General features: G+C 32.9%; 2 protein-coding genes and 1 long non-coding RNA gene across 4 annotated transcripts; all 3 read left to right on the top strand.

The window, feature by feature from the left end:
- Positions 1–998: 998 nt before the first annotated feature.
- On the top strand, positions 999–6,444 carry LOC101249215 (diaminopimelate decarboxylase 1, chloroplastic). 2 transcript variants are annotated; one of them, XR_003244740.2, is made up of 9 exons: positions 999–1,543; positions 2,678–2,852; positions 3,045–3,194; positions 3,840–4,001; positions 4,523–4,708; positions 5,061–5,148; positions 5,283–5,405; positions 5,518–5,607; positions 6,223–6,444. XR_003244740.2 is itself a non-coding variant. In XM_004230848.5 (8 exons), exons 1-8 carry the CDS (start codon positions 1,068–1,070, stop codon positions 6,301–6,303), a joined length of 1,443 nt encoding a protein of 480 aa, XP_004230896.1. In that variant the 5' UTR covers positions 999–1,067; the 3' UTR covers positions 6,304–6,444. The 2 variants fall into 2 exon arrangements, 1 of the variants encoding a protein (XP_004230896.1); XM_004230848.5 differs by lacking the exon at positions 5,061–5,148.
- A 2,300-nt stretch (positions 6,445–8,744) lies between these two features.
- LOC101245107 (uncharacterized) lies at positions 8,745–9,952 on the top strand. The gene is made up of 3 exons (XR_739277.4): positions 8,745–8,883; positions 9,049–9,138; positions 9,739–9,952. It is a non-coding gene; the product is annotated as an uncharacterized lncRNA (long non-coding RNA).
- Positions 9,953–12,341: 2,389 nt separating this feature from the next.
- Positions 12,342–19,696, top strand: LOC101267455 (bifunctional dihydrofolate reductase-thymidylate synthase-like protein). Its single transcript, XM_004230824.5, has 12 exons — positions 12,342–12,678; positions 15,506–16,020; positions 16,097–16,496; positions 16,853–16,897; positions 17,029–17,094; positions 17,251–17,312; positions 17,388–17,462; positions 17,551–17,716; positions 17,795–17,918; positions 18,398–18,504; positions 18,589–18,760; positions 19,494–19,696. Exons 2-11 carry the CDS (start codon positions 15,593–15,595, stop codon positions 18,697–18,699), a joined length of 1,584 nt encoding a protein of 527 aa, XP_004230872.1. The 5' UTR covers positions 12,342–12,678; positions 15,506–15,592; the 3' UTR covers positions 18,700–18,760; positions 19,494–19,696.
- Positions 19,697–19,821: the final 125 nt, after the last annotated feature.

The raw sequence follows: 19,821 nt of genomic DNA, 5'->3' as shown, positions 1-19,821 counted from the left end.
ACAACAATGTAGTGTATTCTTACAAAGTGATACCGAGTGTGCTCAATTAGAATATATCATTAAAAATATTCAATACTGAAAAAAATTTTATTCATTTATTTTGTGATTGATTACTAATATAATAGACCATATCATATATTTTTAGGAACAAAAATATTCAGTAGATATTATAAAAAGTGTACCATAGATAATATCCCCTTTAATTCAACCATGAAAAAATCTAAAATATTAAATTTTTTTTTTATATATATATATATATATATTATATGGAATAATCATTTTTTTCATCTTCAACAACAACTACAATGAATAGAATAATCATTTTTTTTTGTTCAAAATGAAGAAATAAAATAAAAGAGAATAGAATAATATTAATTGGAATCAAAATAATACAGCAATGAATTTTCAAAATGTTTGGAAATCATTCAACTTTTATAATATTATGACTCTATCTTCCGGAATCTCCAAGATAATTATGCTTCCTTCTTCATTTTGTTGAACTTATACCAAATAATGTGATGAATATTTGAAGAATATATGTATGATCTTCGTCAAAGTGAAGGTCATATTGTGACATCATCTTTTTTATGTCTTTTTTTTATTATATACATGATTGATGAATAAAAAGACGAAGAAAAGAAAATTAAAAACCTATACTACTAAAAAGAAAGGATGAAAAAATGAAAATGTACATTCAACATCTCTATGGATGATAGGTATTTATAGATTGAATAAGCCACAAAAATAGTTATAAGGAAATTGAAAAGACATGCAATTTAAGTGAGAATATCAATAGATGGAGGTTTTTTTTGTAACTATTATATATAATTACAATAATAAATATATTTAAATTTTTTAATTAATAAACAAATTATTTCATAAAAAAAAAATATCAAAAAAGAGAGAAAATGAAAAAAAGGAATGGAGGCCATAGAGAGTGCCACGTCAGCTTGTCTATGTCCTCATTTATATATATATTGATTTTTTAAGGACAGATTCCTATTAATCTGTGCAAACCCTTGTAATTTCATCAAGTCTAAAAGCCTTTTGGTATCTTTACTCCAACAATGGCGGCTACACACCTTGTCTCACACTCTCCATCACTTCACAAGTCCCTCAAATACCCATCAAATGCATCACAAAAACTTTCTTTTTTCAAACCCAATTTTCCGTTGAAGCCCATTTCAAGAAACCTTAGCATAAGGGCATCTGTATCAACTTCTGAGCCTCAAACTCAGAAATTTCAGCATTGTTTCAAGAAATGTGAAGATGGGTTTTTGTATTGTGAGGGTGTTAAGGTTGAAGATGTTATGGAGACTGTCGAAAGACGACCCTTTTATTTATATAGTAAGCCCCAAATTACTAGGAACGTTGAGGCTTATAAGGCCGCTTTAGAGGGCTTGGATTCAATTATTGGTTACGCTATTAAGGCCAACAATAATCTCAAGATTTTGGAACATTTGAGGAGCCTTGGTTGTGGAGCTGTTTTGGTTAGTGGGAATGAACTCAAATTGGCACTTGGTGCTGGATTTGATCCTACCAAGTAATAATTCTATTGTTTAGAATCTTTGTTTCTTGAAATAATTCTATTATTTAGAATCTTTGTTTCTTGATAAAGTTTATTGTTTAGAATCTTTGTTTCTTGATTATCTTGTTAGTTTCGTACTATATCCCAATCCCGTAAACTGGTATTCAGTAATTTGTAACACATGTGGAAAACCTTCAAATTTACTTTCTTGAATATACTCTGGAGTAATATATGTTCGAGTTGTGAGGTCTATTCACCCAACAAAAAGGGGGGAAAGATCATATTAATGGCCTAAAGCAAAAAATCAAACGGGGCCTTAAATTGAATAAGTTAATAATTTTTATATGATTGATTTCAATTGATATTATGACCTTTCTTATTTTGAAATATTTTTTAGAGATAAAGTATTCCAAATATGTCAAATTTCTTCTAATAATTATTTCATTTTTCATAAAAAGTTTACTTTTTCTACAAATAGTATTCAATATTTGTTAAAAATAATAACTTATAACGTATTATAATTTAAAATGAGGCCCCTTAAATTTGGGGGCCTAAGGCGCTTGTCTTTTTCTTAACACTGTTGAGCCACCCTGGGAAAGATAAACTTGGTATTTGACATGAGAATGAGAGGTTTTACCAGTAGTAAAACCTGCCTTAGATTTTTTGTTGGAGGTAGCCTGGGGTATTCTCTAGTTGTCTGGGGCTGAGTTAGAGGTAGGTGTATATATCTTGTGCCTGTACTAGTTTAGGAAGATCTGTCATATGTGTCGGATTAGTGTGCCAAAAATCTTAGTGGAAATCAAAAAGAATTTCTAGTGGTTACAGTAGTGAGTGTTGCTCCAAGAGAAAATTGTTACGAAAGAAAGAGAGAACCCTGCTTCTTACCCCTACAAACATTTGCAACTTGCCAGGGAACAAAGGTCTATATCAAACTTTAGACTCAAGCACTTCCCAGCTTTTTGTTTTTTAAGTAAGACTTTCTGTTATTGTAAGCATTTGCAGAGGACATTGAGCAATAGCTGAATCTATCCTCTTCGTTTTATCCATGTTTTTTTCTCTTTTGTACATTTGAGTTTAATGTATTTGCTATACATTTTGCCACTTGCCGTTATATTGCATTAATTTAGTTCATCAACTTTTCTCGCATAGGTGTATTTTTAATGGAAATGGAAAGCTGTTAGAGGACCTAGTGCTAGCTGCCCAAGCAGGTGTGTTTGTAAACATCGACAGTGAATTTGACTTGGATAACATTGTAGCAGCTGCAAGACTGGCTGGGAAGAAAGTTAACGTGCTACTCAGGATTAATCCAGATGTAGATCCCCAGGTATTTCACGTGCCATAATGAGTATAATGCTTGGATCTCTGCTTATTCCTCTACAATAACTGTCTGTGCCTCAACTATTTGGCAGACATTTTATTACTAACATGATCATGCTAGCATTCACTAATATTTGATACTGGCTGATGAATCATTGTGCCTTGTAATCATTTTGTTCTGACTTCTTGAGTGGGTTAGGTTCATCCTTATGTTGCCACTGGGAATAAGAGCTCCAAATTTGGCATCAGAAATGAGAAGCTGCAATGGTTTCTAGATGCTGTCAAGGCACATCCTCAGGAATTGAAACTTGTTGGAGCTCATTGTCATCTTGGGTCAACTATCACCAAGGTAATATTAGGATTGTCTGCATTTAATTATTTATAACGTGAGTTTCTCTACTTTAAAGAACTCAGATTTTTGTCTTTTCTGCTCTTCTATATTTGGATAGTATGTTGACTTGGTTGATTAATATCTTTAGTTATGTGTAGTACCAATGGGAAATATGAATGATGACCTGTCTTCTAACGCTTTATCGGTTTTCACTTATTTGGTGGCTGGCATTACCTTGTTGCCATCTACTCAACACTATAAGATATAAATATAATATGAGTTCATTTATAACTTAAATTAATACCCCGTGCCCCCATTACCCCCTCTAGTTCTTTCTGTCACTTTTTGTAGGGTTAAGAGTATACTATATATATATATATATATATATATATTTGTTAAGACAAATATTTGAAGGGGAAAGTGCAAGAATTTAGCTGCCATTCCATATGTATATCAGACTTCCCTCCTAGTAATATCTCAGCCAATCTAGCTATTACCATATTTAGCTGATCCTTTATTCTGTTCTTACTCTCCATTTTAAATATACTGCCCTGTGTATATATCTTTTAGAAAATATTTTGTTCATATAAAATGTAATATCTCCATGGTGGATGACATTACTCCCAGTGTTTTGTTGACATAAAACTTTGTCGTCTTTTCCAGGTAGACATTTTTCGAGATGCAGCTGCCTTGATGGTGAACTACATTGACGAAATCCGATCTCAAGGATTTGAAATTGATTACCTGAATATTGGAGGTGGTTTAGGGATTGATTACTATCATGCTGGAGCTATCCTTCCTTCACCTAGAGATCTTATTAATACGGTAAACTTTCTACCTCATATAATATGACATGTGGCAGAGTGTTTTTAGTAGAGTGAGTTACCCCAATACTTGTTCTTAGTAGTGACTTTATTTCACTTTGATTCTTATTTACTTGTCAAAAAGCTTTAGAACATACCTGATATGATGTTACTGTACTGGTGAGTCGAAGCAAGTAATAATATATGTCAACATATGTTTTCTCTTTATTTTCCCATGGAGATGGTCAGTTGAGCTGGCTACCACAGCATTCTCATTCAACTGAAGTTTAGGGGGTTGATGATATGTGCATTGACAGCAGAACCACCTTGATTGCCACAATTTATATTGAGCAATATGGGTGAGAAAGATAGATTGCTTTCGCGTACTGATGCTCCATTTCTCAAAGTTTTGATTGATTCAGTGCAAGGCTACAATGTATATCAGCTTGGTGGAACTTTAAGTTTTGACTAAAATTGAAGTCAGTGCTCTAATTGTGGGTCTAACATGGATTTAGCTGACACTTCCTTTCATGTGTATTGCAGGTACGAGAATTAGTCCTTTCTCGAAACCTCAATCTCATTATTGAACCTGGAAGATCACTAATTGCAAACACATGCTGCTTGGTTAACAGAGTTACTGGAGTGAAAACCAATGGGACCAAGAACTTTATTGTGATTGATGGTAGTATGGCTGAGCTTATACGTCCAAGTCTTTATGATGCTTATCAGGTGAGGCTGCAAACTATTTTTCTTTCAGCTATCAGAATTGACTCTTCCTTCTCTCTGATACATATTAAGCTATTAACCAGTCAGTCCAGTCTAGCTTATTCAAACAGTTTCCATTTCCTTTGATCTGTATTCATGACTGTTATATGTCGTTTAATGGATCTATATTTCGTTTAAATGGATGTAAAATTATATGCTTTCAGTTCATGTTGTAACAGTTGGATGCAGTTCTCCTCATCCCCCAAACATCCCTGGTGTCCCTGCTCCTTTTCTCTTCTGAAGTTCTCTATTCTTTAGGGGTATTTAGCAATTATTTACTTTTTAAATGTGTTTACTTAAAATGCTTGTGCTGCAGAACTTTTGTGAATGCGTACTCCAAAAATCTTATGCTTTGTTCTTGTTGGTGGTCATATTGTTCAACTTTTTGAAGTCGCCTACTGTTGGTAATTATACTCCATTTGTATGAGCATACAATTTGGACCTCATTCTTTACACAGTCTGCATATATCTGATTTACGATTGTGTGGATTTTATGATCTCTTGCACTCCTGCTCAGTGAATGATTTGTTGATTGCAGCACATAGAGCTTGTTTCCCCTCCACCTCCGGAAGCTGCAATTGCTAAGTTTGATGTTGTTGGTCCTGTATGTGAGTCGGCTGATTTCCTGGGGAAGGACCGTGAACTTCCCGCCCCTTCTAGGGTAATTTGTTTTGACCTCTTATTGCCTACTAGGACAGGACAATGTTTAGCTTCTCATTTAAGGATTTCCTGATACACATTGAAGCGATACTAATTATGACATTTGGATTCAGGGCACTGGTTTGGTAGTTCACGATGCAGGTGCTTACTGCATGAGTATGGCATCAACTTACAATCTCAAAATGCGCCCACCAGAGTACTGGGTATATTGTCTTAACCTGTTATTAAATTGATGTTTTGGTCCTAGTATTTGTTTCTGCTGTTCCTTGTGCCCACTGATCTACCCTCAAACCTTGTCATGATGGAAAAAGACTTGGTGTTCTAGTCAACATCTTGTACCCAAAGTGTACATGGTTACATTAACAATTAACTTGATCCTAAATCTTAAGCTGGTATTTTGTTGTGAAGAATTGAGAGTCAAGCTTCCATATGACTAGTATCTATTGACAAGATCTATAATTCACATGCCCTTTTGCTTTTCTAAAGACTGCAAAAGAATGTCCTTTTAAATGCTAACTTGGTGCGCGGCTGGATTTTGTTAATGATACTACTGCTACTCACAAGATAAGAGAGTTGAATGCGACTTTTTGCTTGTATCATTCTGAAAATTTTGTCGTTGAAGCACTATCCATGATTTTCTTAGTTGCTGCTTAACGTTATCAAAGTGATCATGACAATAGTATACTATGAATCTGATAGTCATATGAACATCTCTTCTCGTATGACATGTAACTTCATATCCAAGACATGCATTTGATCATCTTCACTATTGTAATGTTGATGCAAAATTTTGAGAAGGATTGTGCAATTGTTTGTAGGTGGAAGAAGATGGATCACTGTCCAAAATCCGTCATGGGGAGACATTCGAAGACCATTTAAGATTGTTTGAAGGTCTGTAAACTTATGGTTTCTTTTAAGCACTTAAACATGACAGGATGTGAGACTCAGAAATTCCTCTGGTAGTTTGGTTCCTGTCAGTGTTGACAATTCTGTATTTGGATTGTTCCAATTAATGGATTTTCCCCATGACTTTCCACCTTTTTTTCGGTTTCTACCTGGCGTCTAGGACCTGCATTGAAATTCAATTAAATCTGGACTCGCACATTCCAAATAGAAGTGGTTTTTTTTTCTTCTAAAAACAAATGGTTAAACAAAAACTAGCATAATTTGCTATGAAGAATATGGTAAAGACCCTAAAAGTGCCTAGTCTAAGACACTATTCAACTTTATTTACTAAAAAATTAATAACATATATATGTATTTGTACATATGTATATTTTGGGGCGAGCGAGATTGAGAGAGGGAGGAGAGAGACGAGCGACCCCCTTTTTTTTAGAATTTATGATATGTTTTATATCTTGTTCGCCCACTTTATCGGATTATAATGATTTTGTGACTTTTTTGGGAGAGGGAGGCAGATGATAATGGGAAAGATGGGACAGAGGCAAGCTAGATTAGACAATAATTTGTATATTGCAGGTGTGATTGTATAATCAGAGTGTTTTTGTTAATTGAGGAATATAAAGTCTGAACTATAAAAATATAATAAAATTTGAAATAACGAATTGATACAAACATAAATATATGAACTTTAAACAATTATACAAGTATCATTATATAAATTATATCATACAAAATTCAAAAATTACACGTTTTTATAAACTTTAAAAAAATTATATACAAAAAGATTGAATTAGTATTAGGATAAAACTAAAAAATCAAAGGAAATCATTGTCATATACAAATACAAAGCATATGAAGAATTGTTAGTTGAGAATTATACAAACTTGACAAATTATACAAACGAAGTTAGATCATGTAAGTAATGGTTAATGTTAGTCATGAGAGGCAGTTATATGAAATTATAACTGTGATGAGTAATTAAATAGTATAAGTTTGCTTAGCCGCATAATTTTTCCTTCTCTTTTATTAATTATGAAAATGAAGATCTTTTTAAAAATTACTAAATTTATCCATTTTTTTCTTTTACAAAATTATAATAAAAACGATAATTAGGAATTTCATTATAAAATAATAGTTGGAGGTTCAACGCAACATAAAGATATTTGTAACAATTGTGAAGATTTGTTTGATCGATTAATTACAACAATTTATGGGATGTAACTAATTTTGAGTGATTAATTAAAGTATTTCTATAGAAAAAAAACGTAAATAATTAATCCATTAATTAAAGTTGAAACTTGACTGATTAATTAAAGCATCACTATTACGATGAGACGTAATTAATCGTTCGATTAATTCAAGCAATTAACGACACGCACCAACTTTGACTGATTATTAAAGTATTTCTATTGCAATAAGGCGTAATGAATTGATCGATTAATTAAAGTAATTCTATTGCAATAGATCATAACTAGCTTTGACTGATAAATTAAAGTTTTTTTTATTACGATAAGACGTAATTAATTGATCGATTGATTAAAGTAATTTTATGTGATAGGGAGTAAGTAACTTCACTGATTAATTACAGTGATTCTATTGTGTCTAGCCAATTATATCACATAAATTGGATATGTGATATCTCATACATATACTCTCTATCTAATTTATGTGATATAAATTAATCCGACACAATAGAATCATTATAGTTAACCAGTTAAAGTTAGTTACTCCCAATCACATAGAACTACTTTAATCAATCGATCAATTAATTATGTCTTACGCAATAAACAAATTTTAATTTATCAGTCAAAGCTAGTTATGAACCATTGCAATAGAATTGCTTTAATTAATCGATCAATTAATTACGTTGTATTGCAATAGAAATACTTCAATAATCAGTCAAAGTTAGTTGTGTGCCATGGATTGCTTTAATTAATCGAACAATTAATCACGTGTTATCGCAATAATAAAATTTTAATTAATCGGTCAAAATTAGTCAAGTTTCAATATTTTAATTAATAGATCAGTTATTTACGCCTTATCGCTATAGAAATACTTTAATTACTTAGTCAAAATTAATTACATCCCATGAATTGTTGTAATTAATCGATCAAACAAATTTTCACAACTGATATTAATATCTTTATGTTGCGTAAAAACTCCAATTTTTATTTTACAATTAAATTAGTTAATTATCTTTTTTATTATAATTGTAAAAGGAAAAAAAGAAGAAGATAAATTTAATAATTTTTAGAAAGATCCTCATTTACATAATTAAGACAAAAAAAAAGTGAAGATTATTACTAGAACTTGTTTTTCCTAACGCAGTCAAATAAAAATAATGAGTATTCAATTTGTATGAGCATACAAATTATACTCAATTTGTATGAGCATACAATTTGGACCTCATTCTTTGTTCACACTATGCATATATCTGATTTACGATTGTGTGGATTTTATGATCTTCTCCGGCACTCATGCTCAGTGAATGATTTGTTGATTGCAGCATATAGAGCTTGTTTCCCCTCCACCTCCGGAAGCTGCAATTGCTAAGTTTGATGTTGTTGGTCCTGTATGTGAGTTATCTGATTTCCTGGGGAAGGACCGTGAACTTCCCGCCCCTTCTAGGATAATTTGTTTTGACCTGTCATTGCCTACTAGAACAGGACAATGTTTAGCTTCTCATTTAAGGATTTCCTGATACACATTGAAGCGATACTAATTATGACATTTGGATTCAGGGCACTGGTTTGGTAGTTCACGATGCAGGTGCTTACTGCATGAGTATGGCATCAACTTACAATCTCAAGATGCGCCCACCAGAGAACTGGGTATATTGTCTTAACCTGTTATTAAATTGATGTTTTGATCCTAGTATTTGTTTCTGCTGTTCCTTGTGCCCACTGATCTACCCTCAAACCTTGTCATGATGGAAAAAGACTTGGTGTTCTAGTCAACATCTTGTACCCAAAGTGTACATGGTTACATTAACAATTAACTTGATCCTAAATCTTAAGCTGGTATTTTATTGTGAAGAATTGAGAGTCAAGCTTCCATATGACTAGTATCTATTGACAAGATCTATAACTCACATGCCCTTTTGCTTTTCTAAAGACTGCAAAAGAATGTCCTTTTAAATGCTAACTTGGTGCGTGGCTGGATTTTGTTAATGATACTACTGCTACTCACAAGATAAAGAGAGTTGAATGCGACTTTTTGCTTGTATCATTCTGAAAATTATGTTGTTGAAGCACTATCCATGATTTTCTTAGTTGCTGCTTAACGTTATCAAAGTGATCTATGAATTTGATAGTCATGTGAACATCTCTTCTCGTATGATATGTAACTTCACATCCAAGTCATGCATTTGATCATCTTTACTATTGTAATGTTGATACAAATTTTGAAAAGGATTGTGCAATTGTTTGTAGGTGGAAGAAGATGAATCACTGTCCAAAATCCGTCATGGGGAGACATTCGAAGACCATTTAAGATTGTTTGAAGGTCTGTAAAATAATGGTTTCTTTTAAGCACTTAAACATGACAGGATGTGAGACTCAGAAATTCCTCTGGTAGTTTGGTTCCTGTTAGTGTTGACAATTCTGTATTTGAATTGTTCCAATTAATGGATTTTCCCCATGACTTATCACCTTTTTTTCGGTTTTCTACCTGCGTCTAGGACCTGCATTAAAATTCAATTAAATCTGGACTTGCACATTCCAAATAGAAGTGGTTTTTTTTTTCTAAAAAGAAATGGTTAAACAAAAACTAGCATAATTTGCTATGAAGAATATGGTAAAGACCCTAAAAGTGCTAGTCTAAGAGCCTGTTTGGCTCAGCTTTTCACGTTTGACATAGCAACTTCAGCACTTTTATCCAAACACATAACTGCTTATTTTAAAAATAAATTTCAGCACTTTCAAAAGTACTTTTTTAAAACTGTTTTTATTAAGCCCATCCAAACGGGCCCTAAGACACTATTCAACTTTATTTACTAAAAAATTAATAACATATATATGTATTTGTACATATGTATATTTTGGGGCGAGCGAGATTGAGAGAGGGAGGAGAGAGGCGAGCGACCCCCTTTTTTTAGAATTTAACAGTTATGATATGTTTTATATCTTTTTCGCCCACTTTATCGGATTATAATGATTTTGTGACTTTTTTGGGAGAGGGAGGCAGATGAGAATGGGAAAGGGAGGGCAGAGGCAAGCTGGACTAGACAATAATTTGTATATTGTAGGTATGATCGTATAATTAGCGTGTTTTTGATAATTGAGGAATATAAAGTCTGAATTATAAAAATATGATAAAATTTGAAATAACGAATTAATACAAACATAAACATATGAATTTTAAACAATTATATAAATAACATTATATGAATTATATCATATAAAATTCAAAAATTACATATTTTTAGAAACTTCAAAAAAATTATATACGAAAAGATTGAACAAGTATTAGGATAAAACTAAAAAAAATTAAAGGAAATTATTGTCATATACAAATACAAATCATACGAAGAATTGTTAATTGCGAATTATACAAGATAAATTATACAGACAAAGTCAGATCACGTAAGTAATGGTTAATGTTAGTCGCGAGAGGCAATTATATCAAATTATAACTGTGATGAGTAATTAAATAGTATAAGTTTGCTTAGCCGCGTAATTTTTCCTTCTCTTTTATTAATTATGTAAATGAGGATCTTTTTAAAAATTATTAAATTTATCCATTTTTTTCTTTTACAAAATTATAATAAAAAAGATAATTAGGAATTTCATTATAAAATAAAAGTTGGAGGTTCAACGCAACATAAAGATATTTGTAACAATTGTGAAGATTTGTTTGATCGATTAATTACAACAATTTATGGGATGTAACTAATTTTGACTGATTAATTAAAGTATTTCTATAGAGAAAAAACATAAATAATTGATCCATTAATTAAACTTGAAACTTGACTGATTAATTAAAGCATCACTATTACGATGAGACGTAATTAATTGTTCGATTAATTAAAGCAATTAACGGCACGCACCAACTTTGACTGATTATTGAAGTAAATCTATTGCAATAAGGCTTAATTAATTGATCGATTAATTAAAGCAATTCTATTGCAATAGATCATAACTAGCTTTGACTGATAAATTAAATTTTTTTTATTGCGATAAGACGTAATTAATCGATCGATTGATTAAAGTAATTCTATGTGATTGGGAGTAACTAACCTCCACTGATTAATTACAGTGATTCTATTGTGTCCAGTCAATTATATCACATAAATTGGATATGGGATATCTCACACATATACCCTCTATCCAATTTATGTGATATAAATTAACCCGACACAATAGAATCATTATAATTAATCAGTCAAAGTTAGTTACTCCTAATCACATAGAATTACTTTAATCAACCGATCAATTAATTATATCTTACGCGATAAAACAAACTTTAATTTATCAGTCAGAGCTAGTTATGAACCATTGCAATAAAATTGCTTTAATTAATCGATCACTTAATTACGCCGTATTGCAATAGAAATACTTCATAATCAGTCAAAGTTAGTTGTGTGCCATGAATTGCTTTGCTTTACTTAATCGAACAATTTAATCACGTGTTATCGCAATAATGAAACTTTAATTAATCGGTCAAAATTAGTCAAGTTTCAATTTTAATTAATAGATCAGTTATTTACGCCTTATCACTATAGAAATACTTTAATTACTTAGTCAAAATTAATTACATCCCATGAATTGTTGTAATTAATCGATCAAACAAATTTTCACAACTGATATTAATATCTTTATGTTGCGTAAAAACTCCAATTTTTATTTTACAATGAAATTAGTTAATTATCTTTTTTATTATAATTGTAAAAGGAAAAAAAAGAAGAAGATAAATTTAATAATTTTTAAAAAGATCCTCATTTACATAATTAATACAAAAAAAAAGTGAAGATTATTACTAGAACTTGTTTTTCCTAATGCAGTCAAATAAAAATAATGAGCAATCTAAATAAAATGAAAATTTCACCAAAAAATTATTATATTTAATTAAAGAAAACTAAAGGGATTATTGTTTTAAAAAATCATCACAAATTCACGGAAAAAATGGCATGGCGCTGCTCCGCGTCAAGAGTGGTTTTGGATTTTTCTTGAAGTTTTCGCTCCATAGTCCTCGCTTGTATCTTCCCATTTATAGTCCAGTCCCTCCTCTCTACTCACTGCTCACAATATTCAAAAACCGCCTCTTGTTTTCTCCTCTCTATATATTTTTCTCTTCTCTCACAGTTTTACAACCCTAAATCTCTGATCTATCGCTTCAAAATTTCAGTCATATCGCCTCTTGTTTTCCGATCGGTAAATTTCTCACTGATGCATTTTAGTTTTGATGCATTTTTTGTTTAAGATTTTCTAGATATGTGTTTATGTATTATTGTTGCTTTAACAGTAAAAAAAACAAACAAAAACTTTGTTAGAATTCTCTATTTTTTTGATTTTATGATATACTAGCTTTGACTGATTTCATTGATTAAAGTAGTTGTTGTGAGTTCTGATGATTACTAGTTTCTTACTGCATTTTGTTTTAAGCTTTTCTAGAGATGTGTTTCTCTCTGATGTTATGTTACTTTGTTAGAATTCTCTATGTTTTTAAAAAATTGAGAATTGATTTCATGATGCTTTTAGCTTTGACTGATTTCATTGATAAAAGCAGTTGTTCATATGATGATTATTAATTTCTTACTGCATTTTGTTTTAGGTTTTTTTTAGAGATGTGTTTCTCTCAGATGCTTTGTTTCCACAGTCAGAGCTTTGTTAGAATTCTCTATGTTTTTAAAAATTGAAAATTGATTTTATGATCTTTGACTGATTTCATTGATAAAAGCAGTTGTTCATATGATGATTATTAATTTCTTACTGCATTTTGTTTTAAGCTTTTTTAGAGATGTGTTTCACTCAGATGTTTTGTTTCCTTAATCAGAGCTTTGTTAGAATTCTCCAGTTTTTTAAACTGAGGATGGATTTTTATGATGCATTTTAGTTTTGACTGATTTCATCTATAAAATAGTTCTAGTTCGTATTGTGTGAGCTCTGGGAATTACTAATTTCATGCTGTGTTTTCCTTTGAAGATGTTTTTTTAACCTCAGATGTGTTGTTTCCTTAATCTGTAAAAAGAAAAAGCTTTGTCAGAATTCTTCATTTTTTTAATTGAGGATTGACTTTATGATGAATTTTAGTGTGTATGGTTTACATCTATTAAAATGGTTTGTGTCGTTTTAGTTCTGTTGATTCTTAAATTCTTATTATATTGTCGTTATACGCTTGTCATGACGTGTTCTGTCAATTGTTAAAGTCTTGTTACATCCATTACACGCTTGTCGTGATGTGTGTTTATTCTTTAAGTCGTGTTACATTCCCGTTACACGCTTGTCGTGACGTGTTCTGTTGATTCTTAAATTTAGTCGTAGTCAAGTACAGTTAAAAAAAAAGTCAAATGAGAATTGATTATCTGATAACAAGTTGTGTTAATTTCATCTGTGGAGAGAAGCCTTGTTAGAATTTTCCAGCTTTTTAAATTGAGGATTGATTTTATGATGCATTTTAGTTTTGACTGATGTCATCTATAAAATACTTCTGATCATGTGAGTTCTGGGCATTACTAATTTCTTGCTGCGTTTTCCTTTTAAGATGTTTTTTTTTTATCTCAGATGTGTTGTTTCCTTAATCTGTAAAATGAAAAAAGCTTCGTTATTTAATTGAGGATTGACTTTATGATGAATTTTAGTTTGTATTCTTGCTACATTGTCGTTACGCGCATGTCGTGTGTTAATTCTTAAAGTCTTTGTTACATTCCCGTTACATGCTTGTCGTGACGTGTTCTGTTTACTCTTAAAGTCTTGTTTACATTCGTTACGCTTGTCGTGACGTGTTCTGTTAATTCTTAAAGTCTTGTTACATTCCCGTTACACGCTTGTCGTGACGTGTTCTGTTGATTCTTAATTTAGTCATAGTCAAGTACAGTTAAAAAAATAGTCAAATGAGAATTGATTATATGATAACATTTTAAGTTGTGTTAATTTCATCTGTGGAGAGTAGTTCGTGTTGTGTGAGTCCTGTTGCCTCTTAAATTTTCGAGGCATTCTTTACAGACTTCCTGGGACACGTTCTTCGTTAATTTTCTCAAATTGAATTTGAATTTTCTCTAGCTTAACTGAGGTATAAATACATAAATTGCCCCCTAAACTTATCCCGAAAACTCAGTTATACACTATAACTTTACAAGCATCCTTTTACCCCCATAATCTTTTTTGACTGGAACTAATACCCCTTACGAAGAGAATCCTGGACCTATTTTGTCAAGTGTTATACACGCGCCTAATATGTATAACACCACTCATCCACAAATTACTTTGCCATAGGAAGTTCACATTTCCTGCCATAGAAAGTTCGCATTTTCTGCCACAGAGAGTTTGGCTTTCCGTTTACAAGCATATTATCTTCAATGCTCTTTGTTTTTTCCATTTCTGGTTGTTTCTTCCTCTTTTCAACTTATGCCAGAGCTTTGTTGAGAGCAATTATACAATGAAGATTGATATGGCAAAAAGCTGAGATGAAACTTTGGTGTTGAAACAAAATAAATTTGAGTTCCTTTACTGGTTTTTTTACAATGAGAGTAATTTTTTATTGAATTTGCTCAATTAGTTTCTCTATGGTAATTCGTGACGAATAAGTGGAATCAAATAGCAGTGTTTTTTGCATTAATACTTGATAGTTTATCTTAACCCATTATATTTGGCTGCCTAATAAGCCAGGTGAGTGGCTTGTGCTGTTTATTGCCTGCTTGGAATGAGTGACTGGAGCCGTTTATTGCCTGCTTGGAATAATTGGCGACTAGATAGTAGTACCTGAACTCTTGCATGATAAATTTCTAACCTTTTCCTATGTTTATTGGTAATATTACATAATTAGATATGCAGTTGCTCTATATTGATAAAATAGGTCGCATTTGGTTATATATCCCTGTTCTAAGTTATTATTTTTCCTAGACAGCAGTAGTAAACTTGAAATTTGTTTGTCTAAACTTTTGAACACATTGACTCAACGTGTTTGCATCTCCTTGTAGACTATTTACTTGCATTTTGAGAACACATCATTGATAAATTTGGTGCCTATTGTGTATTTCAGGTTTTATTGCGTTTTGGCAAGAACCGGTCGGTCGATCTTAGGTGCAGATCAGTATTATTCAGTTCATTTCAGGTCTCTTACTCAGTTATGGCCAGTGAAACAAAGAAAGGCGTTTCCAATGGTAACGGCAATGCTCATTTTACTCCACAGCGGACTTACCAGGTTGTGGTTGCTGCAACTCAAAGTATGGGAATTGGTAAGGAGGGGAAGTTACCTTGGAGACTGCCTACAGATCTCAAGTTCTTCAAGGGTATCACTGGGACTACAACGGATCCTACAAAAAGGAATGCTGTTGTCATGGGAAGAAAGACTTGGGAAAGTATTCCTATTGAACATCGCCCTCTTCCTGGACGCCTCAATGTTGTTCTCACACGTTCAGGAAGTTTTGACATTGCTACAGCAGAAAATGTTGTCATATGTGGAAGTTTAGGCTCTGCTTTGCAACTATTGGCATCCTCGCCTTATTGTCTCTCTATTGAAAATGTGTTTGTTATAGGAGGTGGCGAGATTTTCAGGTCAGCTTTCTTGCTGCTTTCTTTTTTGTCTAACCTTTAATGCTAGTTTTTCAACATATTCTTCTTCTTGATGCAGAGATTCCCTGAATGCTCATGGATGTGATGCAGTCCATATCACTGAAATTGAGACTGATATAGCATGTGATACTTTTACTCCTGCTATTGACACCTCGGTATTTCGACCCTGGTACTCATCATTTCCTGTGATTGAGAACAAGATTCGCTATTCTTTTACCACCTATGTTCGTGTGAAGAATTCCGGAGTAGAAACTGTTAATCAGTCAAACAGTGAGATTCCTGAGAATGGTTCAGATTCTTCTGATATTGAGGTTAAATCATTCTCTTTCTTGCCTAAAATGATATTTGAGAAACATGAAGAATACATGTATCTGAGACTGGTTGAAGATATCATCTCGAATGGCATGCTAAAGGATGACAGGACAGGCACTGGTACTTTGTCGAAATTTGGTTGCCAGGTAATGAGAAGTATATAAAATTCAGTTGTCTTTCTCAACAAAGATAAAGTTCAGCTCTGTATGTTTTTTTGTCTCTTCCTTTATTTTGGGTGTGTTTGAAGAAGTGAGCACATCAAATATGTTAAATTGGGAGGAGAGAGTACTGCAAGTAAAATTTTGGTTGGAGAAGGGTTCACATTTGATCATAATGTGAATAAGAAAAAGGGAATGAAAGGTAGAAGCTTTGCATGTAACCTTGTGCGGATGAATATCAAACAAAGTCTTCTCTATATGCCTTCCCTGTTTATATGTACGGGTAATTTAATGCCTGTTTGGTGTATCTGTGATAATGTTGTGATGTTTTATTATTGCTGCAGATGAGATACAATTTACGCAGATCATTTCCCCTTCTTACAACAAAGGTATCGTGTTATATATTTGTTTGTTGTTTAATGTGCTTTTATATAATATGTGTCCAATTTTTCCTACCACTACAATGTGGACTGCAATCGCAGATCACTTAACTTATTTTGTATGTTATTTTGGGTTTCAGAGAGTTTTCTGGAGAGGCGTCATTGAAGAACTCTTGTGGTTCATCAGTGGATCAACAAGTGCTAAGGTTTCTTTCTGTTCCTCACTGATTGTATAATTTGGGTTCTGTTTCCTTGCCAATAATGCTTTGTGCAATTTGTTATGGCATCTCGGAGATAGTTACCATTAATGTTTTAATGATTTCTGGCCCTTAGCTGGCATAACTAAGATTTTTTTAGTTCAGGTCCTACAAGAGAAGGGCATTCATATTTGGGATGGCAATGCATCCAGAGATTATCTTGATAGGTAAGATTTTATCTCTTCTTGCTATTAAGTCTATTATAAATGTTGAACCATCTTAAGTTTGGCATCCCGTTTCAGTATTGACTTGAAGGATAGAGAAGAGGGTGATTTGGGACCAGTATATGGGTTTCAGTGGAGACATTTCGGTGCCAGGTCAGTATTTGAAAACTTACTCATCATACAGTTGGTCAAAACTCTAGAGTTATGTGGTAACTTGTTCTATTGAACCTGCTATATACAGGTACATTGACATGCATACTGACTACAGTGGCCAGGGGTTTGACCAATTGGCTGATGTTATCAACAAAGTTAAAAACAATCCAGATGACCGACGCATTATTCTTTCAGCTTGGAATCCTTCTGATCTTAAACTGATGGCGCTCCCACCTTGTCATATGTTTGCTCAGGTTAGTGTTGTCTTCGTTTTGTTTATGGCAGAACTTATTGTTTATGTACTAATCTTCTCTTTCATCTTGTGGTTGTAGTTTTATGTAGCCAATGGGGAGCTATCCTGTCAGATGTATCAGCGATCTGCCGATATGGGTTTGGGAGTGCCATTCAACATTGCATCTTATGCCTTGCTGACATGCATGATAGCTCATGTCTCTGGTATGCTGTCAGGATACCTCTATAGCTAATTTCTCATGCGCATTATGTAATAACTAGCAAATTTCCTACCTGCTTAAAGACGTGACTAGTCAAGAATTCTGACTAAGCAAAAAATATACTGCAAAACTCATTTACTAGGTGTGGCATTTGAAAATGGAATTTTACCCTTCTTATGAGACTCAGTCCTTGTCCTTTATGAGACAATCCTATGCCTTAATACTTCTAGCTAAGTTTCTAAGTAGTACTGCTTGGTGAGATGGCCAATTACTTTGTATGTGTATTCTTAAATACAGTTCCAACTTGAAAAAGGATATGTAACTTTTGAACATTTGATTTGTAAATTTTCATGTATATTGATATTGGAGACTTATCTTTTGATGGTCATTCACTAGTCATTCTACATCCAGGCTCCATCCCACTTCAGTTCCTTCTGTTTTACTATTCGCCTCATGTTTTTTTGCTCTACCTTCTCTTTACAGGTCTAGTTCCTGGTGACTTTATACATGTGTTAGGAGATGCTCATGTTTATCGCAATCATGTCAGACCTCTGCAAGACCAGCTTCAGAAGTTGCCTAGACCTTTCCCAGTAAGTAAAGAAATACTTTGTTTTCCCTGTTATATAATCTCTATCTCTTCCTCTCTAACTACAGTTGGTTCTGAATGAGTGTAGGTGCTGAAGATCAATCCGCTGAAAAAGGACATAGATTCCTTTGTTGCTGCTGACTTTGAACTTGTTGGCTATGATCCTCACCAAAGAATCGAAATGAAGATGGCAATATGAAGTTCCATGCAGTTAGTCCTGGAATTCCTCTGCTCTTAGGATATGTGGCTCATATTTTGAGGCAAGTGAATGGAACTACCTGATTTCTTATTCCTTCTTCCTTTGGTACTTACAAGACCTAATTTTCACTGTTCAGGGTCTAGATAAAAGAATCTGATTTGATATTAAGTTTTTCTTTTTTAAAAAATAAATAAATTACGTGATAGATTTCCTTAAGGCTTTGTCTGAGATCCATTGATTGAAGTTCTCAGTGTAAGAGAGCAAGTATGATGCTCAAACTTCCCCATTTCCTTCATCTGGCATCTGTTGCCTTTAAGGGGGGGGGGGGGCTCTAGTTGATGTTGTGGAAGCTTTTGTCTACTACTGTTGCAACCACTGTCATCATGAAATCATACATCAGTTGAACCATTTCTGAGGCATAAGGTCTCGCACTTAATAAGGGGGATAGTGAATTGTCAAGGCTTCCTTTTTGTTAGTCGGAAATATGTTTGTCATGTAAGAAATTTCTGTCCGGCAAATATAGAGAGCATGTGTACCTTTTATTTTTATTTGTATAATGGTATGTGACAAGCTTAAATGGTGGCTTGTTTGGGTTGAGTAGTAGTAGCAGTTGTTTCTGGATTCTGCAGGCTTGGGATCATGTACTCTTTCACCTTTTAGGGGTTCTGGAATTTGTCCATCTATAACTACTTTCAATTTTAATTTACATATTGTATTTTTTTCTTTTCTTATTGAAGTGGTTTATGCTTACTGTTTTCCTTGCTGATATCAATGTTGTTTGTACAATTTTGCAGATTGGAGAACCGAGGAGTTGTTTTATAATTTGAATCTTAATTAGTAGTATATTTGAGTAAAAACATCTAAGTATTAGGATCTGCGAATCCTTTAGCTCCAAAACGATGGATGTGTGGTTGCTAAGGTGATTTAGAATGCTATGCCTTTCCTTTTGTGTTGAGACTTACCTTTTTGGCTTTCTATGACAATACCCTTTCTCTTATGCGATGTATTATTTATGTTTTCGCTTATTTATTTGCGTATATTGTTTCATGGCTTTTGTTGAGCTTCATTTGTGTCTGAGCATATACATAAACAGGGTGGGAGATTTGTGTATATTGCAACTAA

This window comes from Solanum lycopersicum, chromosome 1, assembly GCF_036512215.1.
Source record: "Solanum lycopersicum chromosome 1, SLM_r2.1".
NCBI classification, from domain to species: Eukaryota; Viridiplantae; Streptophyta; class Magnoliopsida; order Solanales; family Solanaceae; genus Solanum; species Solanum lycopersicum.
This window is presented reverse-complemented; position numbering and strand designations above follow the sequence as displayed.

Excerpts from the sequence above, each read along its gene's own strand:
- LOC101249215 (XM_004230848.5), top strand. The coding sequence starts at position 1,068 with ATGGCGGCTACACACCTTGTCTCACACTCTCCATCACTTCACAAGTCC. Across the intron at positions 1,544-2,677 it reads GCTGGATTTGATCCTACCAA|GTGTATTTTTAATGGAAATG; the intron begins GTAATAATTCTA and ends TTTCTCGCATAG. Across the intron at positions 5,406-5,517 it reads AACTTCCCGCCCCTTCTAGG|GGCACTGGTTTGGTAGTTCA; the intron begins GTAATTTGTTTT and ends ATTTGGATTCAG.
- LOC101267455 (XM_004230824.5), top strand. The coding sequence starts at position 15,593 with ATGGCCAGTGAAACAAAGAAAGGCGTTTCCAATGGTAACGGCAATGCT. Across the intron at positions 16,497-16,852 it reads TGTCGAAATTTGGTTGCCAG|ATGAGATACAATTTACGCAG; the intron begins GTAATGAGAAGT and ends TTATTGCTGCAG. Across the intron at positions 17,463-17,550 it reads TGGAGACATTTCGGTGCCAG|GTACATTGACATGCATACTG; the intron begins GTCAGTATTTGA and ends TGCTATATACAG.